The sequence below is a fragment of the Lutjanus erythropterus genome, chromosome 15 (assembly GCF_056507025.1).
Source record: "Lutjanus erythropterus isolate fLutEry1 chromosome 15, fLutEry1.hap2, whole genome shotgun sequence".
Classification (NCBI taxonomy): Eukaryota; Metazoa; Chordata; class Actinopteri; order Lutjaniformes; family Lutjanidae; genus Lutjanus; species Lutjanus erythropterus.
The window spans coordinates 8,571,948-8,596,637 of NC_139331.1; the positions used below are offsets into that span (position 1 = coordinate 8,571,948).

General features: G+C 40.0%; 5 protein-coding genes across 5 annotated transcripts; all 5 read right to left on the reverse strand.

Moving 5' to 3' along the window:
• Nucleotides 1-544: 544 nt before the first annotated feature.
• Nucleotides 545-1,649, reverse strand: LOC146314025 (trace amine-associated receptor 1-like). Its single transcript, XM_084737055.1, has 2 exons — nucleotides 1,633-1,649; nucleotides 545-1,517 (listed from the first exon to the last, which is right to left on the reverse strand). The coding sequence occupies exons 1-2, from the start codon at nucleotides 1,647-1,649 to the stop codon at nucleotides 545-547; spliced, it is 990 nt and encodes a 329-aa protein (XP_084593181.1).
• Nucleotides 1,650-5,053: 3,404 nt separating this feature from the next.
• Nucleotides 5,054-5,899, reverse strand: LOC146314026 (trace amine-associated receptor 1-like). Its single transcript, XM_084737057.1, has one exon. The coding sequence runs from the start codon at nucleotides 5,897-5,899 to the stop codon at nucleotides 5,054-5,056; it is 846 nt and encodes a 281-aa protein (XP_084593183.1).
• A 6,981-nt stretch (nucleotides 5,900-12,880) lies between these two features.
• Nucleotides 12,881-14,040, reverse strand: LOC146314027 (trace amine-associated receptor 1-like). Its single transcript, XM_084737058.1, has 2 exons — nucleotides 14,024-14,040; nucleotides 12,881-13,865 (listed from the first exon to the last, which is right to left on the reverse strand). The coding sequence occupies exons 1-2, from the start codon at nucleotides 14,038-14,040 to the stop codon at nucleotides 12,881-12,883; spliced, it is 1,002 nt and encodes a 333-aa protein (XP_084593184.1).
• Nucleotides 14,041-15,479: 1,439 nt separating this feature from the next.
• Nucleotides 15,480-16,636, reverse strand: LOC146314028 (trace amine-associated receptor 1-like). Its single transcript, XM_084737059.1, has 2 exons — nucleotides 16,620-16,636; nucleotides 15,480-16,461 (listed from the first exon to the last, which is right to left on the reverse strand). The coding sequence occupies exons 1-2, from the start codon at nucleotides 16,634-16,636 to the stop codon at nucleotides 15,480-15,482; spliced, it is 999 nt and encodes a 332-aa protein (XP_084593185.1).
• Nucleotides 16,637-22,502: 5,866 nt separating this feature from the next.
• On the reverse strand, nucleotides 22,503-23,510 carry LOC146314029 (trace amine-associated receptor 1-like). The gene has a single exon (XM_084737270.1). It carries the CDS (start codon nucleotides 23,502-23,504, stop codon nucleotides 22,503-22,505), a length of 1,002 nt encoding a protein of 333 aa, XP_084593396.1. The 5' UTR covers nucleotides 23,505-23,510.
• Between the last annotated feature and the right edge of the window lie 1,180 nt (nucleotides 23,511-24,690).

The window sequence follows — 24,690 nt, forward strand, 5'->3', positions numbered from 1 at the left end:
AAGTTATACTTCTTCAGTGTAATATTCATGATGTTTTGGACAAATGACAAGTTGTTGCTAAAATAACATATTTTGATGTTTCTGTAAATAAACATCTTTGGAGACCCTGCTTTAATATCATTTAGAATGATGAAATGTTCATCTATTTCTGATTTCCATTTACATCTAAAACTCAAACAAATGGTAAAGGCACTGACTGAATACATATAAAAGAAAATGTTTCACCAGTAATTAACTCCTGAATCTTTGTTCACAAAAAACAGAAATGCAGAGATGTGCTCCTGTATTCTCTGCACAGTATCTATAACTGAATATATGCAAGAAATGAGGCAACAATGTGACCACAGATATGGATCATGCTTTTATTTTTCATTAATTCTTAAAGAAAACAATTAACATTGAGGATATGCATTGATATCTCTGCACTGAGTTGTACATACAGATAGGACTGGGAAAAGTTGTATGTCTATATATAATATACATTTTTAAAAAATGTAAATCTTGCAAAACTACTCATGATTTCCCTCACATTTCAACCTTTAACTTAATGAGTGAAAAGCTTGGAATTACTGAAATCACCTTGAAATATTTTCCCAGTAATGATCATTCTGAAAGCTGATCGAAACCAGCTGTAAAAGAAACCATAAACAAATGGATTGAGCATCGAATTTGACCATCCAAGCCACTTAAATGATGCAATCAATGAGGATGGCATTTTGTAATTACTCAAAGGGTTAAAGGTCATACAAAGAAAGAAAGGAGTCCAACAGATCAGAAAAACTCCCATCACAATAGCCAGAGTTTTGGTCGCCTTTTTCTCCATCTTACTTTCATACTTTGTGCTCTGACAGGTTGTGTTCTGGATGCTGCGTGCCTGTCTCTGTGCCACAATCAAAATCTTTAGGTAGATGGCACACAATATGATAGCTGGGAGATAGAAACCAAAACCTATTATTACATTTGCCAGACGTATGTTTTGAAATAAGACACACTTCCTGTTAGATTGTCCTTGATTCACTCCCAAACTTGTGATACTAATTGAAGTCAGTGCAGAAACAGTCCAGCTCACAAGTATCATGATCACAACAACATGGACATTTATTTTCGTTCTGTACCTCAGAGGCTGACACACAGCATAATATCTGTCAACAGAAATAAAGCACAGATTCCAGATAGAACATGTGCCCAGAAAGCTATCAAAGCAGGTTCGTATTTTACAGAGTAATTCCTGAAGATACCAACAAGAGCTCACAGCCAGTATCACACTAAAAGGCAAAACTACAACCCCAACAAGCAGGTCAGCTACACTGAGAGAGAGGATGAGGAAGTTTGTAGGAGTGTGGAGCTGTTTGAAGTAAATGATGGAGGTTATAACAAGAAGGTTTCCACACATCATGAGAATTGATGAAGAGCCAACAAAAATATACAATAAATATGTGGTGGTGGTGACTGATCTCATGCCAGGTACATTTGCTGATTCATTACAGAGATGTTTGTCCTCAAAAACATCATCAGACCTGTTGACAAAGAATTTAGGTTCGATGCATAAATGACCATTAATACTGAAGTAACATTTGAAATAACATGCCTTAAATCAAGAAAACTAATAGTATCTAGTTTTCAGCAGAGTACCTGTTTGGTTTGTGCATCTCTTCTGATGGGAGTCTTGGTCTCTGTGTCACTGAGCAGTTAGATTTGAATTATTGTTTTTAGCTCATTAGCATATCACTGTCAGGGGAGGGGCATTTAATGTTGGCGACTATGACGAGTAATCATACAACTCCTCATGCATGCTTGTTTAATCTCCCATATCTCTCTATATATTTTTTAATGTCCGTTTGACTCAATACAACCAAATTGTTATCATATAATTATATTACATTATTATAAATTATCTATGAGCATATAGCTGTAAAATTTCACACAGTAGTTGTTATAAAATTATATGAGGGTCCACTTCATCTGGGACCATGAATCAACTTGAAAAATGTTAAATGTTAATTAGTGAACTCTGGTTTGGGAACAGGGTCACACCTCAACCACACCTTTAATCACCTGACAAGCCTACTGATACCTGGCCAACCCATCCAGCCCTGTTTGTCTCAGAACTCTGGACAGATCCTCTCAGACAGACAGTGCTTCACTCATAGCTTTAAAGCATTCTTTGACTCGTGTTAACATAGTAGTTAACAATTACTAGGTTAGGTTTCGGTGGCTACTATGGAGGGTAATGGTTCGCTTCAGCTTGGCCTCCAGAGTTCAGTTCTCTCGACTCAGAGTGCTGCTCTCTTCATCTGTGCTACGCAATTTATACCCCACTGTCATGGCTGCCATTCTTTGGGGACACGAATGGTCAAAAAATCCATAGTCATCCACTCTGATAACAAAGAAATTGTAGAAGTCATAAACAAAGGGTGATCTCACTCTACTGTCAACATGAAGTTCATGCAAACACTCACACTAATCTCAGCTCAATAACAGCTCATTCTCGAAGCAGCCCATGTTCCCAGTAACCACAACAGCATCTCTAGGCCTTATCTTCCCCTCATCTAAAGCTGAAGTTGAAAGCGTGAGGCGCAATGGATTTAATTTATTCAAGGTGTGTCCAAATCCACCTTTGCCATCTTGCGCCAGGGGCACAAGTGGTATTTTTCCCTGCACCTTCAGCGCAAAGCGGAATACACCTATCGGTTGTGCCCTCATTAATTCACAGGTGAGTTTAGGCCAAACATGCAATAAACTAATCAGAAAGTCAGCTCTCATCACCTTAAAGAAGCAGGTGCAGTGCAAATGGTGTCTGCATGACGACAGATTTACCAGGAGGATACAAAGACAGAAGATTTTGACAGATCTCCTGGTTCGAAAAGTGAAAGTGTGGGATTGCGCAATATATGGAGATGACAAGACGTCTCCAAAGCCGTTTGTGTAATGTAACATGTAAATAGTTAACTTTACATTAAGGCCTGCAAAAACCAATACAATAAATGAACCGCAAATGTCATGCAGATATGTAACTGGTTTTGTTTTACGCTGAAGCACCTTCAAATTGTGTTGTATTTTGTAATTAATTATTGTCATCATCATCATCATCATCATCATCATATGATTATGCAGCTCTGCTCTGAGGAGAGTGTGGTAGAGAGAGGATGCAAATAGATCTGATATAGCCATGAAGCTGCCCGACTCCACTGGCCCACCTGAGCCAGGTGGAGGAGCAGTTACGCAGCTGTCCGTGATCCTCCTTCTTCTTCTCTCCCACCTAATCCTCGTCTCCTCCTCCCATCCTCGCTCCTGTGTCTCGCTACAAAACAATCAGAGAGAGTTTCTGAAGTTGGAAGTGTGTAAAATTACACACAGATATATCCAACCAACTCTGACAGAGGCACACATACCTTTTTCTTTCTGGGTTGGGCTGGACTTGTGCGGTCAAACATTTTATATGTTATAGATCATAATTGATTACTCCTTGATTTTCTGGATCACAATAAACACACAGGCATAAACACTACACCTGCTCCAGCTGTCATGCTGACTCATCTGATAAAGACTGACAGCCATGATCCTGTTCCATGCACACCTTCCAGGTCTGTTTAGATTTATTAGGCATTAGATCATAAAATAGTTTCTTTTTCCTTAAAATTAGTTTCTCTTTTAAGACACACACGTGTGCACGGCTGTTTAACATTAATGAAAGGTGTTCTGTGATTGTGGAGACGTGTGTGCGCATCTCAACCTAGCACAAGACACGCGCACGCTTTTAACTTCAATATTTACACTTTATTGTTGACAGAAAATATGTTCAAATGACACTTTACTAATCTACATTCCCATGTGAGGAAGAGAATGACCATAAATGAAGGTGTTTTTGTGATTGCGAAGATGTGTGTGTGTCTCGGTCAAACGTGCTCTCTTGTGACCACAGACGTTGCACTTCAGCCAGATTTTAGCTGAATTATTAAATGTGTACAAGTTAGTGTTGCATGGTATACAAAACTTTCAGTGTTATTTTTAAATTAAGAACACTTTGGAATTAGAATTTCTCAAAGTTTTGTACTGATTATGTGTCAGTATTGGTGTGTTTGCACTTGAAGGAAAGTGAATTTCTGTCTGACAAAGCACCAAGGGTGTGTTTCTGAGTTCAGTACAGCCTCTGACTGAGCAGCACACTCAGCAGACTCTGGTTGTTTCTTTTCTTCTCCTGTAGTCTCTCGTCTTTTCAACTTTCAGTCTCACAGAAATTTGCATTGTATTATAAAGTAAGCGTGCAAAAAGTATGTTGTCATATCAGTGCATTGATTGGTTGTTGATTATTATACAATACCTGAAAAGTGATACTTGAGAATTCACAAAATGGAAACGTGTACACAGTCTTTAAATTTAAAAGAATTTGAATCACTGTGTCTCACAAGCAAACAAATGTCCACTCATGACTCAGGATAGTACTGTGTGGACAACATACATGGCCATGTTCATCATGAGGCCTTATAGTGAACTTTTTCTCTGCTTGGTCTTGGATTCACAGCATTTTCATAAGTGTTATAGCAGTGACAGAATGACAACTTATGAACTTGGACAAAAAAGTGACTTTATTGTGAAAGATGCTAAAGTGTGTATCCATGAAAGTACAACTTGTTGCTAAAATAACATATTTTGATGATTCTTTAAATGAACATCTTTGGAGACCCTGCTTTAATATCATTTAGAATGATGAAACATTCATCTGTTTCTGATTTCCATTTACATCCAAAACTCAAACAAATGATGAAGGCACTGACTGAATACATGTAAAAGAAAAATTATTTCACCATTAATTAACTCCTGAATCTTTGTTCACAAAATCAGAAATTCAGAGATGTACTTGTGTATTTTCTGTGCAGCATCTATAACTGAATATATGCAAGAAATGAGGCAACAGTGAGATACCCTTTGTGGATCCTGTTTTTATTTTACACTAATTATTAAAGAAATCAATTAACATTAAGGTTATGTATTGCTATCTCTACACTACTGATCAGAAACTACTGACGACTTCCCTCACATTTCAACCTTTAACCTAATGAGTGAAAAGCTTGGAATTACTAAAATCACCTTGAAATATTTTCCCAGTAATGATCATTCTGAAAGCTGATCGAAACCAGCTGTAAAATAAAGCATAAACAAATGGATTGAGCATCGAATTTGACCATGCAAGCCACTTAAATGATGCAATCAGTGAGGATGGTATTTTGTAATTACTCAAAGGGTTAACGATCATACAAAGAAAGAAAGGAGACCAACAGATCAGAAAAACTCCCATCACAATAGCCAGAGTTTTGGTGGCCTTTCTCTCCATCTTACTTTCAGACTTTGTGCTCTGACAGGTTGTGTTCTGGATGCTGCGTGCCTGTCTCTGTGCCACAATCAAAATTTTTAAGTAGATGAGAGACATAATGATAGCTGGGAGAAAAAAGCTAAAACCTATTATTACATTTGCCAGACGAACGTTTTGAAATAAGACACACTTTCTTTTAGATTGTCCTTGATTCCCTCCCAAAATTGTGATAATTGCATTCAGTGCAGAAACAGTCCAGCTCACCAGGATCATAATCACAGTAACACGGACATTTATTTTAGATCTGTACCTCAGAGGCTGACACACAGCATAATATCTGTCAACAGAAATAAAGCACAAGTTCCAAATAGAAGATGTGACCAGACAGCTATCAAAGCAGGTTCGTATCTTACAGAGTAATTCCTGAAGATACCAACAAGAGCTCACAGCCAGTATCACACTAAAAGGCAAAACTACAACCCCAACAAGCAGGTCAGCTACAGCAAGAGAGAGGATGAGGAAGTTTGTAGGAGTGTGGAGCTGTTTGAAGTAAATGATGGAGGTTATTACAAGAAGGTTTCCACACATCATGAGAACTGATAAAGAGCCAACAAAAATACATAATAAATATGTGGTGGTGGTGACTGATCTCATGCCAGGTACATTTGCTGATTCATTACAGAAATGTTTGTCCTCAAAAACATCATCAGACCTGTTGACAAAGAATTTAGGTTCCATGCATAAATGACCATTAATTATCACCTAACGTTTGCAATAAAATGCTTCAATACAATAAAATTAATAGTAACTAGTTTTCAGTAGAGTAAAAACGTAGTGCTCTGTTTGTGTCATACCATACCATTTGGTTTGTGCATCTGTACTGATGGGAGCACTTGGTCTCTGTGCCACTGAGCAGTTAGATTTGATTTATTATTCTGGGCTCATTAACATATCACTCTCAAGAGAGTGGAATTTAATGTTGATTAGTATGATGAGTAATCATACATTATCTCCCATACCTCTATATAATTTTAAATTTCCTTGTTTGAATTCAAAAGAAAAAAAAGATTTTAAAGCAAATAAATGTCAGATTTGACACAGTACTTGTTAGCCCATTATAATAGGATCCACTTCATCTGGGACCATGAATCAGCTTGACAACCTCTTCTTAAATAAAAAACATCAAATGTGTGGGTCATATCAGCTGATTAATGACGCTAATTATCTGACCAGTTACACACTCCAAAATTCTCCAACAAAGGTACTAATTTCATGAAGTTTGGTGGGAAACTGTAAACACTATAGATATAGTATCAGAATCACTTTGGGGTTATTGGTGAGTCTCTGGGAGATGGTAAAAAGCATTCACTGTATCCATGATTTCAAATGCTGCCTTTTGAGAAGATGAATCTTTCACTTACAAGATAACTAGCCTGTACGTCATGTTATGTTATAATTCAGCATGTATGGGTAGGAGCAACCTGAGATCTTGAGGAAATCAAACAACTTGGACTGTGCATATTAGTGAGCGTGTTCTTGCATTTAGTCCTTCACCACACTTGAGTGCACCGCCAGGTTAGGGTTAGGACTTAGGGACTTCTGTGTGTCTGCTTTGTCCTCCACCCTGATTTCTAGGAGAGCTGGGGCACTGTCATATAGTCAGTGCTGATGCATTCCATGCATGTGACCTTAGATGAGTAGTTCCTTTTGAAGGTTATAGTAATAGGAAAGGAAACCCCTGGTCCAACAGCACCTAAGAGATCTGCTTCTTCAGCTTGACAGACTCCTTCACTGGTGGTGTCCACAAGCAGGTTCTTAGGTGGCTGCAAGACAGGCTCAATTAACCATCTGATCACAACTCGTACCATCCCCCTCGACATGGCCAACTCGTATTCTATGTCACCAACTTTCTCCAGAATTTGTGAGACATTCTTCTGGAGCTGGAAATTAAAGACCTGATGCACAAGGGCCTCAGCAAAACATTTCCAGGTCATCGTCACTACATATTTTTGTTTACCAGGTCTGTGTAACAATCTACCCTACCATTGAAAGCATCGCACCTCTCTTAAAGGAGAAGTCTGTAATATATTTACTCTAATAAGTACTTGCAAAATACTTGCTACTCTGACAAAAATGCTGTAGTTGCATTGTTCCCCCTTTAACCTTTCATGTTATTAGAGTTCAAATTAAAGATGAATCCTAAAATGAGTCCTAAGAAATCCTTAACAATCTTGTAGAAGGTTTAGATTTAAATTGTGCATTGTGCTAATGGGATCTGGCAGGCAGTGAGACAAAGTCAAATGTGTACTTCTAAAGCAGTCTGCTTCATTTTCAGGATAACATGTAGGGGTGAAATGGATCACAGTTGGTCCGTGGCCCGTACAAAACGCCCACGGTTCAGCTCGCATTGGATCCATGGAATAAATGTAACCACCATAGTGTGAAATACAGTTACTATTGTGGTAAGTTTTTAAAGTAATGACTCTCAAAATTATTAACAATTTGGTTTAATTTAAAAAACCTGGTTGAAGCGCAAAGTCTGTGGCGCAATCAGTCTGCCTGCACAATTAGCATCCAGTGTGTTTGGTTGAAGCACACACACGTCTCCACAATCACAAAACATCTTCATGAAGGAATGTAGATTAGTAAAAGTGTCAGGTGGCCAATTTTTTTTATGTGTCATGTCATGTCATGTGACCATCTTGTTCTCCGGGGAGAACCATCTTGTTCTTCCAGTGTCTATGTCTGTGTGAAATTACTGATTTTTTTTGCTTGAAGGGAAGCAAATTTCTGCCTCACGCAGCAACAGAGGTGTGTGTCTGAGTTCAGTACAGCCTCTGACTGAGCAGCACACTTCCCATACTTCCCATCCAGCCCCCATCCCCCACTGAGTGTTTGCCTCAGCATCCTGGTTTCCTGCTTTCCTGTGGCTGCTCAGCTTTTCCACTTAGCAATGCCACAGTGTTTCCATCTGTTTACCTGTAGTTGGCTGTGGCTCAGAGTCTGTCGATGAGACACCACATGTGTTCCTGTTTGAGCTCCTTTGTTTACCTACGTGTTGGCTCATCGATCCCTCGCCTGGCCTCTACTTACCTCCTGCTTAACCCCTGTCAGCTCGTCTGCCCTGTCTGACTACTTACCCAGTTCCGACTCTTTCATCTGGTCCCGACCTTCCTTCTCATCTGGTTCTGGATCTGCCACCTCATCGACCTTGTCTCCTGCCTGCTCCTTCCAGGTACCATTGCCTGAAGTTGAACAGAACTGTCTGGGTCTGTGGGCTCACGACACTGCTTAACGGTCCCACTTCCGGCTTCGGCTTGATTAATCTTTCAAGCCTGGACTCCAGAGACTGTGTTGCAACTCACTGCCTAAATTTCAAACTGTTGCCTGAGTTGCTTCATCTGCTCAAGTTCCTGTTCAGTCTGTGCTTTAATAAAGGTCATTAACAAACATCTTTCTGTGCCTGTGTGCTGCTAGTGGGTTCAGCTTATACCTGTTACAGTACAGTCTGGCCAGATATGGACACAGCTCACACCTCTTCACCACAGAGCTGCCTAGAAAGGATTGCTAGCATCCAGCAGCATGACACAATGAGCATGGAAACTAGGCAGTTGGTGGCATCCTTGGAGCAGGCATTATCCATCTAGCTGCTCAGGTGCAACAGGTGGCCGTGGCCCTCATTCAGTCCGCATCCACAGCTTCATCGTCAACCCCCGCAGCCATCGGCCCTGACACCATTGCCACCTAGAGTTGGACCAGAGCCCCAGATGGGAACCCCAGAGCACTATCCAGGAGATCCAGAAGGTTGCAATCCCTTTCTCACAAACTTTTCCATCCTGATCTCTATAGAACCCCACACATTCACTGAGGAGGCTAAGGTGGTGTTCACCATTAACTAGCTAGGGAGGGGGAGGGGGAGGGGGAGGTCTGAGTGGGAGAGACACACCCCGGCTTGCTCCACGTTCCAAGCATTCGCCACCATGCTCTGCAAGGTGTTCGGTCTGGGGCCTTTGGTTCTGCTGCTCAGAGGTTCATGGACATGCACCAAGGAAACCAGTCCATGGCCGATTTCTCCATAGACTTTCGTACCCGAGCCCACCAGAGTAAATGAAATGCATCCTTCCTGTGTGACCTCTCCCTCCACAGCCTGGCTGACTTCATCAAGGACAAGCTTGTCTTCAATGATCTTCCACCCACGCTGGATGGGCTGATCGAGCTTGTTACCCACATTGACCTCTACATACAGGCATGGAGGTAGGGGAGACATCAGTTACTGTCCAGCCACCCCCCCACCACTCAGCCACAAAGGACAGCGACTGTTCACCTCCCTGCCAGCACCATAGGACCACCAGCAGAGGGTTCTGATCTGATGCAACTGGGGTGCACCAGCCTGACCATGGAGGAATGGGAATGTCATTGTCAGGGGAACCTGTGCATGTACTGCAGCCAGGCCAATCATTTTGTGGCCTGCTGTCCAGTAAAAGGCAGTACTTACCAATAATGGGGGTCTCTCTCAAGTCTCTCTCTCTCCCCCACTTCCTGACCCATATGCCACACCAAGCTCCTGTTGAGTGGGTCCCACACCCTCGCCACATTCATCAACTCCAGGGCAGATGTCAGCTTCATTGCTAAGGGGTTCGTCAAGCAGTTGGGGATCGACCAGATCCTTCTTCCTCACCCGGTGCTCTCAACGCCCTCAACAGCCATCTTCTGGGCACAGTCACCAACATGACAATGCTGGTTTCCATGGTTCTCTCTGGGAACCAACATGAAACCATCCAGTTCTACATCCTGCAATCTCGACAGTTGCCTCGTGTCCTTGGGTAGACCTTGGCGGTGAAAGGGGCCTTTAAAGAGTTGAAGACCCACTTATCGTCTGCTCCCATCCTCCAGACTTGTGACCCAGACTGGCAGTTCGTGGTGGTCTGGGAGTCCCATAACATCAAGCCAGATGCTCTGTCTCGTCCCACTGTCCAGATATCATCCTTCCAGCACTGCATCTGGTTACTGACCTCACCTGGGAGATTGATGAGAAGGTCAGAGCCATCCTGGGGGATGAACCCAGCCCCAGCAACTGTCCCCCTGACTGCCTGTTCATTCCACAGGCACTGAGGTCAGACATCCTCCAGTGGGCCCACTCCTTCCAGCTTACCTGGCATCCTGGGATCCAACACACCAAGAGCGTCTTGCACCAGACCATCCAACCATCCTTCCACACATCTTCCAGCTCCACAGGCTCCCTGTCGATGTGGTGTCCAACCAGGGCCTCAGTTCACCTCTGTCTTCTGGAAGGAGTTCTGCAACCTGCTCAGAGCCACTGTCAGCCTTTCGGCAAGGTCTCAGCCGCATACCAATGGCCAGACTGAGCGCAAGAACCAAGAAATTGAGACGACCCTACGGTGCATGGTCTCACAGAACTCCTCTGCCTGGTCTCAGCTGCTCCTGTGTCGAATATGCCCACAACACCCTGCCCAGCTCCAACAATGGACTCTCTCCCTTTCAATGTGTCCATGAGTTCCAACCTCTGCTCTTCACGGCCCAGCAGGAAGAGGCCTACAACCCTCTATCCAGGCCTACATCCAACAGTATTGGCAGACCTGGCTCCAGGTGATAGCATAGTTACATCAGTGAAAAAATTTATGGTCTGGATTTCACTCAAGGCGATGTGATGGCTTTTAAATCAGTCGCTCTTCACAGAGATGCGCTGCACACAGCAGCATCTGTCCTGTCTTTTCACTGCAACTCTGCATGCAGATTTTGGGTATTATAACTTATACAAAAGTGAGAGTGACAGTAAAACTATGATGAAACTATGCCGAACCATAGAGGGCGATCTGTACGAGACACGGATCAACTGCGATCCGTTGCACCCCTAGTATTAACAGCAGAGGACGTGCTAACGTTGCCGCTGCTGCTGGGTTGAGATTCACTCCGAAGCGGATCGAAAACGCAACATTCATTCAAAGTTATCGCATGCTGTGTGTGAAAATGTTTGTACATATTGGTAGTATTTCCTCCCTTTGATGAAATATCCACTTTGCAAGTATTGCAAGTTGCCCTGTTGTCATTCTTTCTCGTGAAATGTAACCAAACTTTTGAGTGTTTGTGCCACTTGGGGGCCATGTATCCTGCTGGCTGCACTGGTGAATGATATCACTACACATGTTGCGTACCTTGTGTAAGCTACGCAATGTGCGTGGTGACGTCATTCACGCCCACTGGAATCGATAAGGGAATTGTTTGCAAAATTGGCAAATGATTCCAAGGAATTGAAACACTGGGAACCGGTTCTCAACAAGAACCGGTTTTGATTCCCATCCCTACACAAGCTTCCCCAGTTCATGTGCATCCACCCAACGTTCCGTGTCAAAACAGTTCGGGAGAATCCAACTATGCCCACCGCAGCACCTCCTCCTCAACTCATCGATGCACCATCTTGTGAAGGGGCCCTCATCATTTCACTCCATCTTGTGCTTGCATGTCATTGACATTGTGGTATCAATATGTGTGTGAATGTCGTCTTTGCCACAGGAACCCCTAGAGAGCTAATTAGGCCATGCCTAAACTTCAACACAAAATGTTTTGATGTTTTTCTATGGCAAATTTCTGTTTCACAAAACTTTGCATTCAACAAATACATTGTAATATGGGTGCATAGATTGGTCGTTGATTATTACACAGTAAAATAGAAAAACTGATAATTGAGAATGCACAACATGAAAAAAAGCAGTCTTCAGACTAAAACCCTGCTTCCACTGTTTTGTCAATTTGAATAATGCTGAAATTGTCTCACAAGCAACCCGAGTGTCCACTCATGACTCAGTATAGTGCTGTGTGGACAACATAAGAGGCTATAGTCATCATGAGCCCTAATAGTGGACTTTTTCTCTGCCTCATCTTGAATTCACAGCATTTTCATAAGTGTTACAGTAGCAACAGAATGAGAACTTATGAACTTGCACAAAAACATCCCTCTATTGTAAAGGATGCTAAAGTGTGCATCCATAAAATATTGTAATTTGAACAGATACAGACAAAAGCTATCCACAATCTTTTACTTTAGTTATTTTTGTGCACCTAGAAGTTATAGTTTTTCAGTGTAATATTCATGATGTTTTGAACAAAGTACAACTTGTGGTTAAAAAAACATATTTTGATGTTGCTGAATAACTTTGGAGCTACTCTGCTTTATTAGATGTCATTTAGATTGATAAAATGTATTTCAGAATTCCACTGACATCTGCAAATTAAACAAATGATGAGGGCACTGAATGAATACATGTAAAAAAAAAAAAAAAAAGGAATTAGTTTCACCATTAATTAACTCCTGAATCTTTGTTCACAGAAATTCAGATGTACTCCTGTATTCTCTATACAGCACCTATAATTGAATATGTGCAATAAATGAGGCAACAATGGGATACCTGATGTGGATCCAGCTTTTATTTACATTAATTATTAAAAAAAACAAAAAAAACAATTAACATTGAGGTTTTGCATTGCTATCCCCGCACTTAGTTGCACATACAGATCATTTTGTGCCAAACTACTGATGACTTTATTCACATTTTAACCCTTAACATAATGAGTAAAAAGCTTGGAATCACGAAAATCACCTTGAAATATTTTCCCAGTAATGATCATTCTGAAAGCTGATCGAAACCAGCTGTAAAAGAAACCATAAACAAATGGATTGAGCATCGAATTTGACCATCCAAGCCACTTAAATGATGCAATGAGTGGAGATGGTATTTTGTAATTACTTAAAGGGTTAAAGGTCATACAAAGAAAGAAAGGAGTCCAGCTGATCAGAAAAACTCCCATCACAATAGCCAGAGTTTTAGTCGCCTTTCTCTCCATCTTACTTTCAGACTTTGTGCTCTGACAGGTTGTGTTCTGGATGCTGCGTGCCTGTCTCTGTGCCACAATCAAAATCTTTAGGTAGATGAGAGACATTATGATAGCTGGGAGATAAAAGCCAAAACCTACTACAACAATTGCTAAACGTATGTTTTGAAATAAGACACACTTCCTGTTAGATTGTCCTTGATTCACTCCCAAACTTGTGATACTAATTGCAGTCAGTGCAGAAACAGTCCAGCTCACAAGTATCATGATCACAACAACATGGACATTTATTTTAGTTCTGTATCTCAGAGGCTGACACACAGCATAATATCTGTCAACAGAAATAAAGCACAAGTTCCAAATAGAACATGTGACCAGAAAGATATCAAAACAGCTTCGTATCTTACAGAGTAATTCTTGAAGATACCAGCAAATTCTCACAGCCAGTATCACACTAAAAGGCAAAACTACAACCCCAACAAGCAGGTCAGCTACACTGAGAGAGAGGATGAGGAAGTTTGTAGGAGTGTGGAGCTGTTTGAAGTAAATGATGGAGGTTATTACAAGAAGGTTACCACACATCATGAGAACTGATAAAGAGCCAACAAAAATACATAATAAATATGTGGTGGTGGTGACTGATCTCATGCCAGGTACATTTGCTGATTCATTACAGAGATGTTTGTCCTCAAAAACATCATCAGACCTGTTGACAAAGAATTTAGGTTCAATGCATAAATGACCATTAATAGTGAAGTAACATTTGAAATAACATGCCTTAAATCAAGAAAATTAATAGCATCATTTTCAGTGCAGTGAAAGATTTAGTGTAGTGTAGTTTGGTCTGTTTGTTTCATACATTACCTATTTGGTTTATGCATCTCCATTGATAGGAGCTCTTTGTCTCTGTGCCACTGAGCAGTTGGACTTAAGTTATTGTTCTTAGCTCATTAGCATATCACCGTCAAGGGAGTGGCATTTAATGTTTGTCAGCAAGATGAGTGATCATACAACTCCTTGTGTATGCTTGTTTGTCCAATATGATTCTCGACTGAATGAATAGAAAAAGGTTCACAATTTTCAGTCTATGTCAGTTTTTATGTCAGCGGGTGTCAGTTGGATTGTATCCATCTGCAGTTGCTCACGTTTAGCCATCCTCAGCAAAACTCAAGAAGTAACTTAGTTTAGATGAAAATGTGATGTACATGTTGCATTTAGGGGTGGAAATCTCTTTGTCTGATCTGATTCTTGATTGAATGAATAGAAAAGGGTTCACAGTTTTCAGTCTCCTGTTTCAGTTCCTCTGAAATACAGTATGAAACATAGCAGGCAACTAAATGGTCATGAGGTAGTGAGGGTTATAGTGATAAAGACCTAGGCAAGATTGGTCGTTGATTATTACACAGTAAAATTAAAAAGAACCTGATAATTGAGAATGCACAACATGAAAAAAAGCAGTCTTCAGACTAAAACCCTGCTTCCACTGTTTTGTCAATTTGAATAATGCTGAAATTGTCTCACAAGCAACCCGAGTGTCCACTCATGACTCAGTATAGTGCTGTGTGGACAACATAAGAGGCTATAGTCATCATGAGCCCTAATAGTGGACTTTTTCTCTGCCTCATCTTGAATTCACAGCATTTTCATAAGTGTTACAGTAGCAACAGAATGAGAACTTATGAACTTGCACAAAAACATCCCTCTATTGTAAAGGATGCTAAAGTGTGCATCCATAAAATATTGTAATTTGAACAGATACAGACAAAAGCTATCCACAATCTTTTACTTTAGTTATTTTTGTGCACCTAGAAGTTATAGTTTTTCAGTGTAATATTCATGATGTTTTGAACAAAGTACAACTTGTGGTTAAAAAAACATATTTTGATGTTGCTGAATAACTTTGGAGCTACTCTGCTTTATTAGATGTCATTTAGATTGATAAAATGTATTTCAGAATTCCACTGACATCTGCAAATAAAACAAATGATGAGGGCACTGAATGAATACATGTAAAAAAAAAAAAAAAAAAGGAATTAGTTTCACCATTAATTAACTCCTGAATCTTTGTTCACAGAAATTCAGAGATGTACTCCTGTATTCTCTATACAGCACCTATAATTGAATGTGTGCAATAAATGAGGCAACAATGGGATACCTGATGTGGATCCTGCTTTTATTTACATTAATTATTTAAAAAAAAACAATTAAGATTGAGTTTTTGAATTGCTATCCCTGCACTTACTTGCACATACAGATAATAACATGCATTTTAAAAAACTTGAATCTTTTGTGCCAAACTACTGATGACTTTGTTCACATTTCAACTCTTAACATAATGAGTAAAAAGCTTGGAATTGCGAAAATCACCTTGAAATATTTTCCCAGTAATGATCATTCTGAAAGCTGATCGAAACCAGCTGTAAAAGAAACCATAAACAAATGGATTGAGCATCGAATTTGACCATCCAAGCCACTTAAATGATGCAATGAGTGGAGATGGTATTTTGTAATTACTTAAAGGGTTGAAGGTCATACAAAGAAAGAAAGGAGTCCAGCTGATCAGAAAAACTCCCATCACAATAGCCAGAGTTTTAGTCGCCTTTCTCTCCATCTTACTTTCAGACTTTGTGCTCTGACAGGTTGTGTTCTGGATGCTGCGTGCCTGTCTCTGTGCCACAATCAAAATCTTTAGGTAGATGAGAGACATTATGATAGCTGGGAGATAAAAGCCAAAACCTACTACACCAATTGCTAAACGTATGTTTTGAAATAAGACACACCTTTTAGATTGTCCTTGATTCCCTCCCAAACTTGTGATACTAATTGAAGTCAGTGCAGAAACAGACCAGCTCACAAGTATCATAATCACAACAACATGAACATTTATTTTAGATCTGTATCTCAGAGGCTGACACACAGCATAATATCTGTCAACAGAAATAAAACACAAGTTCCAAATAGAACATGTGACCAGAAAGATATCAAAACAGCTTCGTATCTTACAGAGTAATTCCTGAAGATACCAGCAAATTCTCACAGCCAGTATCACACTAAAAGGCAAAACTACAACCCCAACAAGCAGGTCAGCTACACTGAGAGAGAGGATGAGGAAGTTTGTAGGAGTGTGGAGCTGTTTGAAGTAAATGATGGAGGTTATTACAAGAAGGTTTCCACACATCATGAGAACTGATAAAGAGCCAACAAAAATACATAATAAATATGTGGTGGTGGTGACTGATCTCATGCCAGGTACATTTGCTGATTCATTACAGAAATGTTTGTCCTCAAAAACATCATCAGACCTGTTGACAAAGAATTTAGGTTCAATGCATAAATGACCATTAATAGTGAAGTAACATTTGAAATAACATGCCTTAAATCAAGAAAATTAATAGCATCATTTTCAGTGCAGTGAAAGATTTAGTGTAGTGTAGTTTGGTCTGTTTGTTTCATACATTACCTATTTGGTTTATGCATCTCCATTGATAGGAGCTCTTTGTCTCTGTGCCACTGAGCAGTTGGACTTAAGTTATTGTTCTTAGCTCATTAGCATATCACCGTCAAGGGAGTGGCATTTAATGTTTGTCAGTAAGATGAGTGATCATACAACTCCTTGTGTATGCTTGTTTGTCCAATATGATTCTCGACTGAATGAATAGAAAAAGGTTCACAATTTTCAGTCTATGTCAGTTTTTATGTCAGCGGGTGTCAGTTGGGTTGTATCCATCTGCAGTTGCTCACGTTTAGCCATCCTCAGCAAAACTCAAGAAGTAACCTAGTTTAGATGAAAACGTGATGTACATGTTGCATTTAGGGGTGGAAATCTCTTTGTCTGATCTGATTCTTGATTGAATGAATAGAAAAGGGTTCACAGTTTTCAGTCTCCTGTTTCAGTTCCTCTGAAATACAGTATGAAACATAGCAGGCAACTAAATGGTCATGAGGTAGTGAGGGTTATAGTGATAAAACAATTTGAAAGAACATTCTTCACTTCAACTGAAATTCCTGTGCCATGGCTTCCATGAACTCCTCCCACACCTGGGTTTTTACTTTGGTGACCACTGAGGCCACAGCTCTTCTGGCCTCCAGGTATCTTCTGGCTCAGGAAACCCCCTCTGCATCAAAGGACCTGCTTCTTCAGCTTGATAGACTCCTTCACTGCTGTTGTCTACAAGCAGGTTCTTAGGTTCCCAGTACAAATGACCCTCTGATCACAACTCCTAGCATCCCCCTCTACAATGCAGGATTTCAACATGGCCAGCTTGAATTCCATGTCCCCAACTTTCACCAGAATCCATGAGACATTCTTCTAGAGTTGTGAATGAAAGACCTCAAGCACACGGGCGTCAGCAAGACCTTTCCAGGTCATCTTCACTGCACATTTGGGTTTACTAGGTCTGTCTAGTAATCCATTGAAAGTACTGCTCCTCTCTTAAAGGAGAAGTCTGTAACATATTTTCTGTAGTTAATATTTGCAAAATACTGGCTGCTCTAACAAGGACACTATAGTTGCGTTGTCCCCCCTTTAACCTTTTACATTATTGGAGGTCAAATTATTTCAGAGTACTTGTCAAAAAAGAAAGTGTTTATGAGTCCTAAGAAATCCTTTACAATGTTATAGAAGGTATCAATATAAATTGTGCATTATGTTAATGGAATCTTGCAGGCAGTGAGACAAAGTCATATGTGTATTTTTAGAGCACTAGATCCGTGGAATAAATGTAACCAATGTAATCTGATACAGTTACTGCAGTGGTCAGTTTTAAAGTAATAATAATTATTATGTGATTACTATTGTGGTAACTACAGAGAGAGAAGAGTGGCTAAACCAGAACATTTTTAAAACTTATTTTATTGATCAAAAAAATGATCCAATTCATAACTCAGGTGTGATTTGAGTCAAACTGAGTTTTGTGATCAATTTTACCCCTAATAACGGACCTAAATTTACATCAACCTACACTTGACAGTTTGTCTGCGCTTCCCCATGATCGTGGAGGAGGGGGCAGGCATACGGCCGAAGGTCTGATAATATGACCACTAAGTTGATAACTGACCTTGGACCACAGGGGTTCTACCTAGTACCAAATGTTCTTCTGAATTACCCTAACCACACACACGGGGCCCTATCTTACACCCTGCGCAAAGCCGTTGAGCTGGTGGCACGGGTGGCTTTGCTATCTTACACTGGCACAGTTGCCATTTTTGCCATGTCTGCAAGACAGCAAATGAACTTGTGCCTGGTCTGTGCAACCACGGACACAAAACAAAGGCATGGCCGAGCACATTTGCTATCTTGTGCTTGGCACATTGGAGTAAAAAGCACTTGCCCTTTAGACTAGCTAAAATCTGGTCGAAGTGCGAACTCTGTGGCGCAGTCAGTCTATCTGCACAAGACAGCAGGCTGAAGCCCCCACACACGCCTCCACAATGACAAAACACCTTCATTTATGTTAAGCCTTTCCCCACACAGGAGTGTTGATTAGTAAAGTGTTGTGAACATATTTTCCATCAGCAATAAAGTGTTAATATTCAAATTAACAGTGTGGGCCCTATCTTACACTGATCTAAAGCGCAAGTGGCAAGCGCGAGGTGAAATGGATTTAATTTATTCAAGGTGTGTCCACTCACTTGTGCTGCTGGCGCACCTGCCTCTTAAAAGGTGATGAGAGCTGACTTTCTGATTGGTTTATTGCAAGTTCGGCCTAAACTCGCCTGTGAATTAATAAGGACACTTGAGCACATCTGATAGGTGTATCCTGCTTTGTGCTGGTGGCGCAAAGGGCGGGGCAGGGCAAAATATCACTCCCGCCCCTGGCACAGGACGGCAAAGGTGGATTTGGACACACCTTGAATAAATTAAATCCATTGCGCCTCGCGCTTTCCACTTACGCTTTCGATCAGCATAAGCCACGACCCTAAGGCACAAGCGTGTTTTACTCCAATGCACTGAGCACAAGATAGCAAACGCGCCCGGCCACGCCTTCGTTTTGCCTTCATGCTAAGACCTCCCGCCCACAGCGGCACAGACCCAGCGCAAGTGGTTTTGCTATCTTACCCACATGGCAAAAATGGCACTTGCGCTGGCGTAAGATAGCAAAATCACTTGCGCTGGCGGCGCAATGGCTTTGCACTGGGCATAAGACAGGGCCCTGTGAGTGTGTGTGTGTGTGTGTGTGTGTCTCGCGCTTGGCTGAGGTGTGCACACACATCAGACAGGTTGTTTCTGTACCTCCCCTCCAGTCTCTCTTCTTGTCTTCTCCCCTCTCTGTAAATCTAGGTTTTCACAAAGTAAAACACAGTTGATCAGAATCCGATGTGACTGATGTTTATTCCACAAGAGGTTCTGCTCGATCCCTGCTTCTCTCCTCTAGAACACTCCAGAGCTCAGCAGCTGTCTTTTGGAGAGAACTGGCACTGTCTGTGCTCTAAACTCTGCAAAGCGATGCACATCTTTGCGTATTTGAGTATTTTCAACTCGTTCTTTCTATTAGCAGTGGCATATAGTGTTGCCTTCAACACTGGATAAAGTCTAAGTTATTTGGTGGCCTTGTTTTGTAGATTTTTAAAATGTTTACCAGCTAAAGAACAAAGGACTAATAGCACTAGCTACATGTAGCTTCTCAAGTGTGGTGACTCCTTTTGTGCATGGTTGGAACCATGCATAGAATATTTATAAGGGAATAAGGGCAGGTCTATAATACATAATATATTAAAATAATAAAATGGCTTTGATTTCATTGTAAATGTATTTTTACATCCTGTGGGGCTAATGGTTTGGTCGACTGTCACGCAGACTGATCTGTTAGAGATGATCTAACAGCTGTGATTCCATCCTTTGCAGGTCTATTGAGATTTATTATAAATTCTTTATAATAATATTAATATAATATTTCCTTGTTCCTTATTAGTGAGAACAATTTTAGACACACAGTTTAAGATAAATGAGAGGGGTTTTGTAATTGCGTAGACGTGTTTGTGTACTTTAGCCCAACGTCCAGTTGTTACCTTGTGCAGACAGACCTACTGTGCTTTGACCAGGTTTTAGTGGGGCGCAAGTGGTTTTGACCCCAGTGCGCTGCGCACAAGATAGACAATAAATGCACCTGGTCACACCCTCATTTTGCCTTTTTAGACATTTCGCCTGTGGCCACACAGACACAAGTTAATTTGCTATCTTGCAGATGTGGCAAAAATGCCAATTGCACCAGTATAAGATAGCATGGCCAACTTCGCCACTGCTTTGCGCCTGGTGTAAGATAGGGCCCCAGGTGTGTGGTAGCCTGTGTTCTGACCTTGTGGCAACACGTTTACCTTTGTTGAAATAATGAGTAAACGAATAAGAGACTAAGACAGATATTGAGTATTCAATTGCTCTTCATCTCACCGTAACAACAGGTGCTCTGTTCACCATGACTCTTGATGCATCATCTTGTAAAGGGGCCCAAATTATTTCAGTCCATCTTTTGCTTACATGTCATTGATCTAAATGAATTTGTGCTTAATCAAGTTCCCACATATTAATTCCTAAAATATTACACAAATAATGTACAGAGAATGGGTAATTGTGGCATCAGTATGTGTGTGAAGCTGTGTGTGAAGTAGTTTTCAAATGACGACTTTCAGTCTCACAAAATGTTGCATTCAGCAAATACGTTGTAATATGGATGCATTGACTGGTCATTGATTGTTACTCAACAAATAAAAAATGATAATTGAGAATGCACAAAATAAAAAAAAAAGAATCTTCAGAATTTAATTTGAATCATGGTGAAATTGTCTCACACACAGTATAATATCTGTCGACAGAAATAATGCACAAGTTCCAAACAGAAGATGTGCACAGAAAGAGATCAAAGCTATCTCGTACCTTAAGGAGTAAATCTTGAAGACAACACCAGCAAGAGCTTATAACAGCTGGTATTGCACTAAGCGAGAGAGAGGATGAGGAGGTTTGTAGGAGTGTGGAGCTGTTTGAAGTAAATGATGGAGGTTATTACAACAAAGCTGCCACATATTAAGAGCACTGACAAAAAGCCAACAAAAATATGTAATAAAGATATGGCAGTAGTGTCTGTTGTTGTGCCAGTTACATTTGATGTTTCATTACTGAAAGGTTTGTCCTCAAAAACATCATTAGTCCTGTTGACAAAGAATTTTGATTCCATGCATCAATGATCAATAATATTGAGGTAACATTTGTAACAAAATGCCTTAAATCAAAAACATTACAGTATCTAGTTTTCAGTAGAGAGAAACTGTCAGTTAATTTAGTCTTCTGTATGTTTCATACCTGTTTGGTTTGTGCATCTGTACTGATTGGAGCACTCAATTATATAAAATATATATTATGTTTTTGTATAACTTGCGTTGAGGTGTAAGATATTCCCAGACACACTGTTTGCAGTCTGTGTCTACACATTATCAGCATCATTCTTTTACATAATAAGTGTGTGTTGTGTTGCAATGTCTCCTGCTCAGCATTTTCAAAACAGTGTTACTGAACAAGTGGTCATGGCGGGTGATGCACAAGACCTGAAACATCTATGTATTGGGATACTCATAAATTCAGTTATTCCCCGTCTGGAGAAAGAGATGTGTTTTAAGTTGTTTTGAGTACTTTATTTTCTTTATTTTATGCAGATTGAAAGAAAGAAGATAGCTACTGTGTTGCTAACTGAGATACATTAGCTTCAGCTGAACTTTAGAGCACTTTTTTGCAGCAACTGGATTTTGATCCCCATCATTTACAGAAGAAAGAAACAAGAAAGAAAAACAAAACAACAATGTGAACGTAGGTGTTTGTAATGGATCTTTTCAACTTGTCAGTTGGTCAGTACAAAGTAAAGCACGATGGCTTCAACAAAGAATTCTAGTTCTTTCATGATATAAGTTGCCTGATATCCTGTCAGACCATATCTAAGTAGAGAATTAGAGGCAGGGACTTCCTGTTAGGTAACACGTTATAATAAGCATTGTCTATAAATGGTTAATTGATAGTTAATTAAATCCAGGTTCATATTTTATCAACTTCTGACAAATATATGTTTGTATATTACTTATAAACAATTAATTAAGGATTTTACAGACAACACAACAAGACATGATTGTGTCTTATCAGCTATGATACTATATATAATTAATTTATACACTCATTATTTTATATCATAAATCGTTGCAATGTTTGTTAACAGTGAATAACTGTCAATTAACTGTTACTTTACCATTTAAAGTATTACCTCCATCTGTGTTATTGTGTGTGAATTGAAACAGTCTTTATAGTTCAGGTAAAATGTCAATCTTTGTTTCTCCATTCAAATTGTTCTTTAACAGTCAAAACAAGTCAAAGGAGTTTTGAGTTAGTAAAATCACCTTGAAATATTTTTCCAAAAATGATCATTCTGAAAGCTGATCTGAACCAGCTGTAAAAGAAAGCATAAATAAATGGATTGAGCATTGAGTTTGAGAGTGTAAGCCAGTTAAGTGTTTCAATCACAGCAACTGGTGTTACATCGTATGTTAAAGGCTGAAAGATGATACAAAGAAAGTAAGGAGTCCAACATAAGATAAAAACTCCCATCACTATAGCCAGAGTTTTGGTGGCCTTTCTCTCCATCTTACTAACAGTTGCACCAGACTTTGTGTTCTGACAGGTTGTGCTGTGGATGCTGTTTGCTTGTCTTTGAGCAACAAGGAAAATCTTAAGGTAAATACTAAGCATTATAATGACTGGGATATAAAAGGAGAAAATACAAGCCAGAGTGGTTGATATTAGAGCATCCAGTAAACAATTTTCTTCACATTTTCCTTGATTAAAACCTGCAATTATGATGCCGATTCCAATTAGAGCAGCAACCCCCCAGCTCACCAGGATCATGATCCCAATCACACGATCATTTATTTGACTTCTGTAAGTGAGAGGCTGACACACTGCATAATATCTGTCAATAGAGATACAACATAAGTTCAAAATAGAAGCTGTGCTCAGTGTCACATCAAAGCTTCCTCTTACTTTACAGAATAAACCCTCATAATACCAACACGAAGTTACAGTGAATGCCATGCTGAAAGGAAAGACTAAAACTCCTACAAGCAGGTCGGCCACAGCCAGAGACAGGACGAGGTAGTTAGTAGGGACGTGGAGCTGTTTGAAATAAATGATGGAGATTATTACAAGAAGATTTCCACAAACTGTGACGACAGATAATGAGCCAAGGAAAACATATAACAATACACATATTATGGAGGGGTTACTTGCGAATACATAACTTGTATTGTCTGACTCATAGCAGGGATGCATGTCATTAACAGTGTAAGTCCTGTTGTCAGTCACTTCTGGTTCCATGCTCCTTGAATCCTGCAGTTCAATTTTCCAATGTTAGACAATAACATTGACACGACATTTTCAGTACTTAAATATATACATATAATAATACAACAATAACATATTCTTAAGAAACAAAGATATTAGGTTAAAATAAGAAAAGTTCATACCAGTATGACAAATTGGTGTTGATGTGTGTCCTCGCTGTGTAATCACAACATTTAGAGGACTCGATATTTAACTAATCAACACCCACCTGATTACCATGATTAATACAGAGGCCTCTAAAAGCCAATCTGATGCAATACACTACATATATATTTGCATGTGATATGAGTAATACATGATAGTAATACAATTCCAAGAAACTTCTGAAAGATATAACTTATTTATTAAACTTAAACATGTTTTTTGGATTGTAAACTAAGTTATATTACTGTATTGTATTTATTAATTTTTTTCCCAAAAATTTGACTTATTGTATCATCGGAAAAGTAGCCAATTTTCCCGGGAACCCCAGGAAATAAACTTTTTTTTTTTTTTAAAGCATAACTTCAGCTAAGCCCTGGGGGCTCATTTATAAAACTGTACGTAGGATTCACCTTAAAAGATGGCGTACGGATGAAACAAAGTGCTTAGGCACAAAAATATTCAGATTTATAAAACAAGGCATAGACATGTTCTACGCCGGTTTTCTTTTATAAATCAAAATCAACAGAAAATGTGGCGCACCTTTTGCGGATGTCATGTAACGCCCATAATTGCCTATAAATGGTCAATGAAACGCCCCGAATTAATATTCATTAACACTGACTGCGGGAGGATGATCGTGGCGAACGCTGCAGGAAAGGCTAAAAAAGGAACGGCACACAGAATGAAAACAACATTTGTGTTACGGAGGTTGAGACAAGGAAAATATGTTATATGGTGGACACACTGTGGACATTACAGACACCGAAAAGGCGTCAGACTGGCAGCGTGTGGTGATGATGCTAAGAATACTGCTGCCTCACACATACAACACTCGCCGAGACCAATTAAAAAATAAGTAGTCCGACAGAAAAGTATAAACCAGACAGCGCAGAGCCAGAGGCCGCGTGAGTGTGTGTATTTGTACCATGGATAGCGGAAAGACACCTCACTCTTTTCATGAGAAACTTACTGTCAGGGAATCCTACCAGTGTGGAGGAGTGTTGAAGACAGAGGG

Coding starts and splice junctions, on each gene's coding strand:
- LOC146314026 (XM_084737057.1), bottom strand. CDS start 5,899: ATGTGTGGAAACCTTCTTGTAATAACCTCCATCATTTACTTCAAACAG.
- LOC146314029 (XM_084737270.1), bottom strand. CDS start 23,504: ATGGAACCAGAAGTGACTGACAACAGGACTTACACTGTTAATGACATG.